A 12,422-nucleotide genomic window follows, 5' to 3' on the forward strand; every position below is an offset into this window, starting at 1 on the left:
AATAGTCCATACAATGCCGAAGGACATATCTTCCACCTTAGATAAGTTTGAATACCCTCTGAATGGTGGAATCCTTCTTGATTCCCTCTAAATTCTAGGGCGGTGCTGATTGGGAGGCCCTCGTTTATAGTTCTAATGAGTAGGATTTTGTTTAGACCTAGGATAAGTTTGAAAGTGTCAAACTATGTAGGATGGTCGTTGTTTGAATGCATCAAATTTTCTATATTTCAAATGTGTCAAGAATTTAACGTTTAAATGTGCTAGTGGGAGGAGTGACGTTTTGAGTCCTTGGTGCATATGCTTTCTTTATTTTGAAACGTATTTTTTATACATTTTGAATTATCAAAAAAGTCACGTGTACATCTTCACATACTACCTGCGTATAAAGTCTTTCCATAAAAAATTAACTTGTTGTTGGGCTATGTGAAAAAGATAAAATTTCATGATAAAAATAAGGATTTTTATGGGATGGCCGGAGGACGCATCCTATGCACCCATCTATTTGGTGAAACCTCTGCACCAACCTACAAAATACATGCAAATATACCGTAAAAAATATGTTTATGAATGTAGATACATCATAGATCTACAATGCCACAAAATTTCGATTTCAAGATCCAGATACATATGACGAACTAAAAAGACAAATCATGTTTAAACAATACTTATTTCTAGCTGGCCTGTGAATTCAGCCCATTAATATCACAAGAGCTAAATTTGTTATTTTTTTTCAAGATCTGTCTAAGTTTCGATCAAGTTTTCTTTCGTAGCATTGCAGATATATATCGTATCTACGTGCTAAATTATTCTCAGATTTTTTCTACAACTTTTTTCATGTAATTTATACGCTGGGTGCATAGGTTTCACCAAATGGATGGATGCATAGGATACATTCTCAGTATGGCCGAAGCACACATGTGCCCTAAATTTCATGTCCTGAAAAAAAAAAACAGGTGAGCTAAAACCTTGCTCTAATTTCTTCCTCTCCCCTGTTGCCCTCCCTGCGCGACGCCACCGCCACTGCCCGCGCGACGCCCCGCCGTGCCCCCGCCCCTCCGCCCCGTCGTGCCCGCCTTCCTCCCTCACAGCGCTCTGCAAGACAAGGCCCGTGCCGTTCGAACCATGGTGACGGTGCCGCGCCGCCCGTGCTGACGACGACGCCCCCTGCTGATTCGACGGCCACCCTGCGGATTGGACGGAGCTATCTCTTGGGGACCGCTTCACTCCGTGTTGATTTGACGGCCACCGGATCTACACAGCGTCGTTCCCCCACGTTCTCTCCAAGACCTAAGAGGTTTTCTCTGGTTTTGGTAGTGGCAGGTATGTCCAGCAATAATCTCGAATTTTGATTTGATTTTAGGTAGGCATTGGCCGTGTTTAGGGATGGTTGTAGTGTTTCTTCGGTTCCCACATCACTGGCGGTTCTCCTGCCTACCCCTGTTTCCCAATGCCCAACTATACAATTGCTCTTGACTTAAATGGATATCATTTAGCAGTCTGTTGTCCTTTCGATGTATGATTCTAGCTGTGGCACCAATGTGATAGAATCCATGGAAGTGTTTATTTCTGGGACATGCATGTCATGGCTCTGCGCTGGGAGCAAGCATGGGCTTATGTGATAAATATGTAGCTTCATTTTCTACACTTTTTTTTATGCCACCCTAGATACAGCTGTTGTGCCTATTTGATAAATAGTTCCACTACTGCTTAAATTATGATCTTATTGTTGATATTTAGAACTGTACAGATTTTCTATTGTCAGGTTTAGTTTACCAAACCTGGTACTTCATTGTTACTCTACACGCTCTTTATAAACACAAAGTTAGAACATGTTATCCATCTTCCTGAATGGATTTTCAGGGTTGCTGTCTTAGTTTTACCTGTGGGAACCCATTAGCTTTTGTCCTCAAATACATGTTAGGTTCTCTGTTATTTATTTTTTCTGTTCTTGCATGTTGAACTTGAGCGTAGCTGCAAACTGGCAAGTGCTGGCTGCTGAGTGGCTGAAGTAATTTTGTCCTGATCTTGGTGTTGAAGCAACATAGAAGAAAAGGGTTCATACTTTGGAAGCAAGTAAGTATCATTTTCTCCTCTTTGTGGAATAAATGTTGATTGCTGCCTTGTTTATTTGTATAATGTGTGAAGGTGGAATTAATGTGCTGTTTGATGGGTGGCCTTCCATTTTAGTTTGTGGAGTGATTTAGACTATATAATGTTGTATTTGCAGCAATTTCTTTTTATTTAAGATTTAAGTATTAAACTAAATCATGCCTTTGGAAAGCTAGTTGGATGTATAATGGGTGAAATGATAGTGGAAGGCATTCTTAGGAGTGGATACACAATACAAATGCTTTTCTAAACCATGTTTTTGAGGGTGTCCTTGAGCAAAATATTTCAATGGTAGTAGTAGAAGAAGAAAACAAGTAATTACCTCTCATCTTTGTAAGTTGGGTGTGGTAGAGTGGAGAATGTTAGCAATGCTGATTGTTTGGAGGACACATTGTGTTTTTTCTCAAAAGAAATGTATACCTGCCGTATCTCTGAGTTGGTGTTTCTAGGAAATGTCGTATCCCCATATTTGCATCCCTGTCCTATGCAACTTAGAATGTAATCCAACTCTGAACTGCCACTGTACCTGTGAGTTAGCTAAGGGCATGAGCAATGGTGGCATACACAACTAGTTGCTCCATGTAAAAAAGTTGTCAGAAGCAACATGTTGAATTTTATCTCTCCAATGGAAGCTACAACTTTAGTAAGAAAACAATTTTAGTAAGAAAAAAGAGAGGAGCGACCCCACAAATATGACACTATGTATCTCCTTCTCTCTCCAAAAAGCATGCTTTTAAGGCTAAAGATCCCACTTCCTGAAGAGGAGGCTGCCTCCTCATCCGAACCTACTTTGGACCACCCGAACCTTGCTAAAGGTGTGAGGCAGCACCTCTAGGGCAGTGCATTGGACATGCCCTAAGCGTATCAATGTCTGCTTGGGGGGGGGGGGGGGGGTGGCACATGACTTTCTGTTCCATTGTTTATATTCTCCATGAATCTAGGACTAGCAGCGTGTTATTTGAAGTACAACGGCTATTTCTGACTGTCTTTAAGATGTTGTATGGAGATCGTTCTGATTAACATTTATGCATGGGCAGTTTCAGGATGGGCAGCGAAGACTCAAAAGATATGCTGAAGAATGCGGACTGGAAGACAGTGAGTGCTGCAGTGACTACTGAGTCAAGTCAGCCGGTTGTCAAGAAGCGTCTTCCGAAGAAAATCAGACAAGTCCCCGAGTGTTACTTTCTGCCTCGACGATCTTTGCCTTCTGCATTGGCTATCTATGGTGCTATTTGTGTTGCTGGAGTTGGTGCAGGGATGTTGGTTGAGGTTTGGATTAAAAAAAAGATCAAAGGTACAATCTTGCATTTCATGGCAGAAGCCTGGATAAACCACTTACTTCAAGAAAACTACTCTATCAGGATATTTGAGATGTTGGACTATACCACGGAAATCAGTGATGCATTATGCATGTTTTGCTTCATCGATTGTCTATTTTCTACATCTTCTTACTTTTGTTAATTGATGCATGCAGAGGATGGTGGCGTTGTCTGGGAGATGGGCAAATGATGTTCATGCACTTTGATTGGTAACAATCTTTTTTGTCCAAACATTTGTAGTGACCACTGTTCAAAAAATCGTCCGATTCAACGATTAATCGCCCGATTAATCCCTATTCAGTGGTCATCGATTAGCCGATAAATTCATTTATCGTCCGATTAACTCATTTATCGCCCGATTAATCGTCCGATTTGCCTATTAATCGCTAATCGTCAGCCGACCGAGTTGAACCCGATAAGCGATTTTCTCAACATTGGTAGTGACTCTGCTTCACTTCTGCTGCTTAAGCTGAATTACGGAAATAAGCATAATGAAGTCTGCTGTTCCAGACTATCTTTCGACTTGCTGACTAAAGCCACTGAACTATGTTTTCCAATGATCTCTAGTGGTCATTTTGTTAGGATTGCCACTGGTAACAATTATCTGAAACTTTTATGTCCATAGTTGCATGTTGTGATCAAAATATTGTATTGTGATTGATGATCGGCACTGGTAATAATTATCTGAAACTTTTCTGTCCATAGTTGCATGTTGTGATCAAAATATTGTATTGTGATTGATGATTAATGTATATCTGAGTCTGTGGTCTCCAATGCTGACCACAAGCCATCGACGATGACAAAATGCTACATGTTCCGGTAATCTATTGGGTCACCCATGCCCGCTGGGTATTACCCAAATTTGTTTCGGCATGGTTAATACTAATGGGTATGGAGAAATATGGGTGTGGAGGTTTGGGTACATCCGAACCCTACCCAACGGCAAGCTTAGCTGCTTTCAGCTTAGGGCTTCAATTCCCCTGCTCCTTCCTGAAATTGTTTACATAAAAGATCTAGTGGACGTATGTTAAGCACAAATGGTTGAACAGAAGTATCGGTGCGAACAAACCTTCCGAACACACACATAGTGCCATAGCGGTCGTCTCCATCACGAATAGAAGATTCTTCAGACATTGCGAACGAAGATATCCACCAACAGGCTTTGGCTTTCGATACACCAATCCCACGCATGGGGGTCATGGTTGAGTAACGAGGTTCCTACTTCCTAGTTTATCAGGTACTACCTCAGTTTTAATAAACAAGACTTTTTTTTTAAAAAAAACAACATTAAATTTGATCAAGTCTTTAGAAAAATCATTTTTATGCACAATTCAAAATCAACACCGTTAGATACATAAAATATATTTTTAAATAATATCAATATAATATCATTGTTCATGATAATTTTTCTACAGGTTTGGTCAAGTTTTGCTTAGCTTGACTTTTTAAAATAAAAATAGGCTTGGAATGGAGTGAGCATAAAAGCAAGCAATTTAAGCGAGACTAGGTCCATCTAGTACAGTAGTACTGGGCGAAACCACGTGTGGTCGGACGGAACGAAGCGTCGACTTTGTTTGTGATTTACCCCAAAGCCCAACCACGCCTACTCCGACGGCGATATGCTCCTCGTCGACGGCGAACCCGTCACCTCCTCCTCCGCCCCCTCCGGCTCCTCCCCCACGGTGCGTGCGGTGACGCCCATGCGTGTGAACTTTGACGCGTGCCCCCTCTCTCTCTTTCTGATCTTATCGACTCCCGGTTATCGCAGGGGAGCAGCGGGAGGGAGCTCGTGGCGGCGCTCATGGGAAACCCCGGGCTCTGCGCCGCGTCCGAACGGCTCAGGGCCACGCCGGAGAGGCGGATATCGTCGGGGCCTGAGGGGCCCAGGAACGTGTACGTGTTCCAGAGGGAGTACGCCACGGTGGATCCGGCGCGCGTAGAGGTGCGTGTTCAGGTCCTCGCGGCTTGATCAGTAAAGATTGGGGATCATTGGTCTGATCCTCGTCGTTCTAATCAGTTCCTGCGTTCAGGGAATCGAGTTACTCCTGCGGATGCTTAGTTCCATGTTTTGTTGCCGGCTTGCCGCAGAGGCGTTTTTCATTTTCCGTGGAGGAAATCATATACACTTTGGTTGTTTATTTAGATGCGTATTTTGATCAACTCACCCAAATTATAAGATTACTTGGATTGTCTTATGATCATTAAAGGCCATTGGATATTAATTCAGAGCTGTAAATGTATTTTACCGAAGGATATAAGTTGTCCTCGAATAGGAAAGCCAACTTGTAGGAACACCAATCTTAATTTCGCAGATGCATTTGATGTAAAGCTTGGCTATACCTGATTGCCTGACTAGTTTTGAGTTTGTGTTGCTGGTAAATTGGCATCCTGTTAGAGCGCATTATCATTTTCTGTCAAATTTCACTCAAGCTGCCATTATTCTTAGAATGATTACAGCATTGCTCTGCGTAGATCCTAGACTGTTCAAATTGCATGATTTGTGAGTTAATCGGCTCTTTTTCATCTGTAGTTAGTGGGCACAGATGAGATGACTACATGTGTGGGTGTTATAATTCGCAACAACAAGACTGGAATGTAAGTGTAATGAAGCGGGCGCTTTATCTGACCCTGTAAGACTTTACTTTCTTCAGAAATTCAACTATGTTCTCAAATCGCAAAAAGAAAGACATTCATTAATTTTCTGATCTTCCATTAATTGATTTCAGGATTTCCATTAGCCATATGGACTTTCCAAAGATTGTAGAAGGAGGGTTCAAACAGATGCTAGAATTACTTGGTGGTGACAATGCACCATTTGATGTTCATGCACCATTTGATGTTCGTCTCTTCACCAGTATTTTCCCCTTTAAAAATACAATAAGCGCCATTGGGAACATTCTTACTAGCATTTGATTACAGGTTCACCTGATTGGTGCCTTCGATGATTCGTCTACAAAGGTTGAATTCATAACTTGTTGGGTGGTTAAATTTCTTTTAGATTTCTTGTTTGTCACAATATACATGAGGAACCATTTAATTACAATTATTCGCCCTACAGGTAGTCCATTCTTCTGGAGGGAAGCGCAACAAACAGGAAGGATACTCCCATCCACTTTGCTGCAAGATAGTTGAAGTGCTGCATAAATCCGAACAACAATTCCACCTTCGGTCTTTTTGTGTTCTTGGGAACAACACTACGACTGATTCTTATGGCAATGCACGACCAATAGTTGGTGGATTTGTGGTTAGTGATTTCCTCACATCTGAATCTATTAAAGCATTGATTAGTACTGTTTTTAGTACCTATGAACGCCACATTTGTAAAATCAAAACCTTTAAAGCTGTGGCACATAGGAACATTTGAGCAATCCAAAAGGAGAAGGAAAAGGTGTGAGGGGAAATTCTATTTTGTCTGCATCTTGGACTACCATTTCATTCGCTAATTTGTGTAATCTGGAATTATTCCTGCACGTAACAGTTCTTCCAAAGCATTTTGAAACATACCTTACTTTAAAGGAAGTTTTCTCACAAACAAACACCTGCTGTCTCAGATGCAAACATCATCTGGGGTTGTCACTCCTGCAAGCTTTGAAATGGCTTCAAGGTGTCCTGATGAAATAGTTAGAAGAATTCGTGTGAGTGTTTCTTCTTATGATCCAAATTGGAAAGCAAAGTTACTGGAGACTTACGACACACGTGCTGATATTTTCCAAATTGCCCCTACCCGCTGGTTCGTCTCTTGTATCTTTCCATCAATTTCATGCACATGATAAATTGAAGATGTTTGTAATTTGTAGCTACATATTCTGCCTCTTCGTCTTTAAGTATTGACCTTGTATCCCTGAACAATAATCTATGGACATAGGCATTAGATGACATCACACAGGTTGCTGTTTGGTTCAGTCTGATCTTCAAAATTTCCATAGGTGAAGTAGTACAAGTACTGATTGGAAAGAAATGTTAGCATTTTCATTATTGCAATAGGGAAAATTGAATATGTTGCCTGAATTATCGTAATCATACTCCATATGTGTTCAATGCCCCTACCCCTATGATGAAATGCTCTACAGTGGTTTTGTCACTTCTTATAATTCGTCACTGAATTGAACCATGTGTAGGAATCATTCCTATTCATGGGCAGGCCATGTTCAGGCCCAAGATTCGACCCACTATTGTATTCCAGCCATCCAGCACGCAATAAATTTATAATTGTTTGCGGAAATAAAAAATTATAATAATATTTTCAGTCTTTGGTCCTTGCCCAACACCTTTAGAACAGAAACTAAAAGGAAATGTCTTCCTTCTGGCTATTTTAGTAAAGGGACTTATGTTGTCATGCATATAAACTTCATCTTGCATAATACTTTGGGAAATTTTAAGAGTATATATATCACAAGTGTAAGTACTTGTGCCTCTCTACTTTGTTAGTTAACTAACTACTCCGTGTAATATACCCGTCTCTTGTCCTGCTTGTATAGGATGCCAGACTGGGCAGAAATAGCATTCTCACTTAACCAGCTTTCTGACTCTGAAGTCTTGCTTCAGTGCTCCACTTCTCCAGCTGCAGAACCACCTCATTTTGTGGAAACCGACAGAAGGTGTGTGTTCCTATTATCCGGAAAAAAACTAGAAACTATATTGCACGAACCATTTCTATCATATGTTAGCGATTTACTGGTAAATGTGAGTGCATTCTTTCAGTTTATTTAGGTATGTGATTAGCTAAGATCATAGATCACCTTCATAACTGAAACGACGACCTGCCTTCAGAAGAGATTGCTGTATGTATAAATCTTGCTTTGCACTTTCTTGATGTAGGAAATGGAAATACTTGATTGAGAATCCAGACTGGGAAGACACATTTCCAAAGTACAACCCCCGGGTCTTCCATCGGACCAATGATGGAAATTGGTCAAGGCACTGTTAGCATAACCATGTTATTGTCATCTGTTGGTGCTCTACAAGTGGAATAAAGCAAACCTCGTTAGCAACAGTGCCAGATTATGGTCACACCAGCACTTCTGCAACCACAGTCAATTTCTCCATATCCGTATGGCCATGTGCCTTTCACCTTCAGTTATCACATGCATTTGCCATAGGTGATTCGTGAATTACCTGGATTCTCCATGAAATGTGTATGGTGAGAATACGGTCTAAATTCAATGTGTTAAGCATGGTTGGTGTGTCTCTCGCCGTGGATTCATGCCTGACCTTTGAAAGGTTAAATCGTTTGCATGCAAATTCCTATTGTGGTCAGAGCCTCGAAGGTTAGGTTTCGTCGGTTGTGGCAAGTTTTTTTTATTTTTTTTTGCTAGGTGGTTTGCAACGTTGTCTGAAATTTTCGAACTCTATTTTGGTCGCTTGTGTTCTGCTCAAAAGATTCAAGGGTTGTTTGGTTACATACTTAGAGCATCTCCAGCAGGCGCGCTATATCGCGGCGCGCTAAACCTCAGATTCTGCGCGCTGTAAACCGTTGCCGCGCGCCGGAGCGATTTCTCCCCCGCCGAGTGCGCCATTTTGCAGCGCGCGTTGGCGCGGTAAAATAGCACCTCCGCCGGACGCGCCATTTTGCAGCGCAAACAACAAACACACACAAGTATGCATCCAACAAGATCAAACAATATATAAAAATTCACAAATAAATTGTACCATCCAAAGCGCTTCACACACAAGATAGAAGTGCTCTCTCCCATGGCCAAATGATCATCAATAAGATCCGCCGGTATACCATATGCCAACATACGCAAGGCGGCGATCACCTTTTGATATGTGCTATGACCAAGTTTTCCGGCGGCATTCCTCCTTTGCTCAAAGAAGCGATCATATTTGGTGACCTCCGTTGCAATGTGCTTGAACAAGTTGAGACTCATCCGGAAACGCCGCCGAAAATAGCTTTCGGGGAAAATCGGATTCTCATTGAAATACGACCGCATCAACTTCTCATGCCCTTCAATCCTTTCTCTCCACAACTTCTGTCTACCGAACACCGATCCACCAAATTTTGGCCTCTTAACGGCGCGGTATGCTAATAGTATCGATATGTTCTCCTCTTCTTCTTGGTCGAACTCGTCATCTGATGAATCATATGATGAACTCTACAAACATATGTATAAAATTACTTCACTATGAACTATTGTAGATAATTGGCGAGTAATAGAGGCCGGCCGGTGGAGGTTCATACCTTGCGAGCAAATGGGCGAGCACCATGGGCGCGCCATGTTGCTAGCAAGCTCGAGGACGACGAGGACGACATGTCGACGCCTGCGCGGAGGAGAACGCGACGACGGCGCGAAGGGGGCCGCGGAGAAGGAGCGCCGACTACAACTCGTCGCTGGCGGCGGCGCGAGCGACACAGTGCGGCGGAGCGTCCGCCGCTGCCAGGAGGAGGTGCGGGCGACGCGGATCTACGACGCGGCGGCGCGCAGAAGCGGGGGCGGCGGCGGAGTCGACCGGCGGCGGCTGGATTTCGCGCCGGCGGTAGGTGGGGAAATGAGGGCGCGGGCGCGGGGGGAGGAAATTTCCAGCCGTTGGCTTTTTCGCGCTTGGACGAGCGTTGCCGCGCGCTGTAGCCGACGCGTCAGATATGCCGCTCCGGTTTGTGCAAAACGCCGCGCGCCCTAAAAATTTTACAGTGCCGCGCCGTTTACCGCGCCTGCTGGAGCGCCACATTCCCTCCCGCGCGCGCTATATCGGACGTTTTTATGTCGCGCGGCCTATATAGCGCGTCTGTTGGAGATGCTCTTACATTTCCATGTAGCAAAGGTGAGGTGAGGTCCTTTCTTATTCGATGTTGTCATACAGTTTGGATTTAAGGGAGGTTTGAATGATTAGGAGACAATTTACTTGGGCAAGTAGCCTTCCAGAACCTACCTACGAGAAGCTAGACCGGGTATTGTTGGACTCTGATTGAGAATTAAAGTTCCCTTTAGTCTCGGTACGGGTCCTGCCTCGTATAGAAGCTTTGTTGGACCATGCTCCTATTTTAATTATAATCGGGACACCATCTCCTCAGTGTAGATGTCCGTTTAAATTTGAACTTGGATGGATACAAAGGATGGGTTTCTCAGATATGGTTAAATTTATATGAGATAAACTAGTTGCTGGGAATACCCCAATCCAAAGGTGAAATATCGACCCATAGATACCTTGGGAATGGTCTAAGCACATGACTAGGCAACTTAAAAAGGAGAAACTCAACCTATCATCAAAAATATATGATCTAGAGGCACTCGACGAGGTACGACCATTGACTGCACATGAGATTGAACTTAAAAGTAAATTCAATGCAACGTTAGCTGGTCTACTACGAGAGGAGGAACTCAAATGGTACCAAAGATCTAAAGTCCAATTTTTACTGGAAGGAGATTCGAATACGAGATACTTTCATAGTGTGGCAAATGTCAGACACAAAAAGAAACTCATTCATTCTCTAGTCCAGGAAGAGGGCGTGATTGAAGTGTAGGATAACGTTGCATAGAAAACAAAAATTTTCCTACCGCGAACACACAATCCAAGCCAAGATGCAATCTAGAAGACGGTAGCAACGAGGGGTTTATCAAGTCTCACCCTTGAAGAGATTCCAAAGCCTACAAGAGGAGGCTCTTGTTGCTGCGGTAGACGTTCACTTGCCGCTTGCAAAAGCGCGTAGAAGATCTTGATCACGATCGGTTCCGGCGCCACGAACGGGCAGCACCTCCGTACTCGGTCACACGTTCGGTTGTTGATGAAGACGGCGTCCACCTCCCCGTTCCAGCGGGCAGCGGAAGTAGTAGCTCCTCTTGAATCCGACAGCACGACGGCGTGGTGTCGGTGGTGGTGGAGAAATCCGGCGGAGCTTCGCTTAAGCGTGCGGGATGTGGTGGAGGAGAGAGACCGCTAGGGTTTGGGGAGAGAGGGGGAGGCTAGGGCGCCGGCCAAGGGCAGCCCTAGGTGGTGCGGCCAAGAGTGGGCAGCCCCCTCCCTCTCCTCCTCATTATATAGGTGGAAATCCCCAAGTGTTGGTATCCAAGTCTTCGAATAAGACCCCAACAATGAAACCTCCCATATGTAGGGAAACCTACCCAAGGTGGGAATCCCACTTGGGGTGGGATTCCCCCCTTCCATGAAGGGGGTTGGCCGGCCACCCTAGGGGAGTCCACCTTGGACTCCTCCCCTTTAGGGTTGGCTGGCCATGCAAGGTGGAGTCCCTCCGGGACTCTACTTTCCATGGTGATTTCTTCCGGACTTTTCTAGAACCTTCTAGAACCTGCCATAAATGCACCGAATCATTTCCAAATTTGGAATATGACTTCCTATATATGAATCTTATTCTCCGGACCATTCCGGAACTCCTCGTGATGTCCGGGATCTCATCCGGGACTCCGAACAAATATTCGAACTCCATTCCATATTCAAGTTCTACCAATTCAACATCCAACTTTAAGTGTGTCACCCTACGGTTCGTGAACTATGCGGACATGGTTGAGTACTCACTCCGACCAATAACCAATAGCGGGATCTGGAGATCCATAATGGCTCCCACATATTCAACGATGACTTTAGTGATCGAATGAACCATTCACATACAATACCAATTCCCTTTGTCACGCGATATTTTACTTGTCCGAGGTTTGATCTTCGGTATCACTCTATACCTTGTTCAACCTCGTCTCCTGACAAGTACTCTTTACTCGTACCGTGGTATGTGGTCTCTTATGAACTCATTCATATGCTTGCAAGACATTAGACGACATTCCACCGAGAGGGCCCGTGAGTATATCTATCCGTCATCGGGATGGACAAATCCCACTATTGATCCATATGCCTCAACTCATACTTTCCGGATACTTAATCCCACCTTTATAACCACCCATTTACGCAGTGGCGTTTGGTGTAATCAAAGTACCTTTCCGGTATAAGTGATTTACATGATCTCATGGTCATAAGGACTAGGTAACTATGTATCGAAAGCTTATAGCAAATAACTTAATGACGAGATCTTATGCTACGCTTAAT

At 43.6% G+C, this 12,422-nt stretch overlaps 2 protein-coding genes across 4 annotated transcripts; both read left to right on the forward strand.

Annotated features, from left to right (window-relative positions):
* Positions 1-1,016: 1,016 nt before the first annotated feature.
* Positions 1,017-4,130, forward strand: LOC139830656 (uncharacterized). Of its 2 annotated transcripts, XM_071819201.1 has the most exons (5): positions 1,017-1,320; positions 1,972-2,073; positions 3,147-3,403; positions 3,584-3,671; positions 3,866-4,130. In XM_071819201.1, exons 3-4 carry the CDS (start codon positions 3,154-3,156, stop codon positions 3,616-3,618), a joined length of 285 nt encoding a protein of 94 aa, XP_071675302.1. In that variant the 5' UTR covers positions 1,017-1,320; positions 1,972-2,073; positions 3,147-3,153; the 3' UTR covers positions 3,619-3,671; positions 3,866-4,130. The 2 variants fall into 2 exon arrangements, with proteins under 2 accessions (XP_071675302.1, XP_071675301.1); XM_071819200.1 differs by lacking the exon at positions 1,017-1,320 and having other exon boundaries at positions 1,681-2,073.
* Positions 4,131-4,955: 825 nt separating this feature from the next.
* LOC127295521 (protein N-terminal asparagine amidohydrolase) lies at positions 4,956-8,615 on the forward strand. 2 transcript variants are annotated; one of them, XM_051325485.1, is made up of 9 exons: positions 4,956-5,110; positions 5,197-5,370; positions 5,959-6,023; positions 6,155-6,266; positions 6,348-6,386; positions 6,487-6,672; positions 6,980-7,158; positions 7,907-8,026; positions 8,247-8,615. In XM_051325485.1, the coding sequence occupies exons 1-9, from the start codon at positions 5,048-5,050 to the stop codon at positions 8,353-8,355; spliced, it is 1,047 nt and encodes a 348-aa protein (XP_051181445.1). In that variant the 5' UTR covers positions 4,956-5,047; the 3' UTR covers positions 8,356-8,615. The 2 variants fall into 2 exon arrangements, with proteins under 2 accessions (XP_051181445.1, XP_051181446.1); XM_051325486.1 differs by having other exon boundaries at positions 6,155-6,248.
* Positions 8,616-12,422: the final 3,807 nt, after the last annotated feature.

The sequence above is a fragment of the Lolium perenne genome, chromosome 4, assembly GCF_019359855.2.
Source record: "Lolium perenne isolate Kyuss_39 chromosome 4, Kyuss_2.0, whole genome shotgun sequence".
NCBI classification, from domain to species: Eukaryota; Viridiplantae; Streptophyta; class Magnoliopsida; order Poales; family Poaceae; genus Lolium; species Lolium perenne.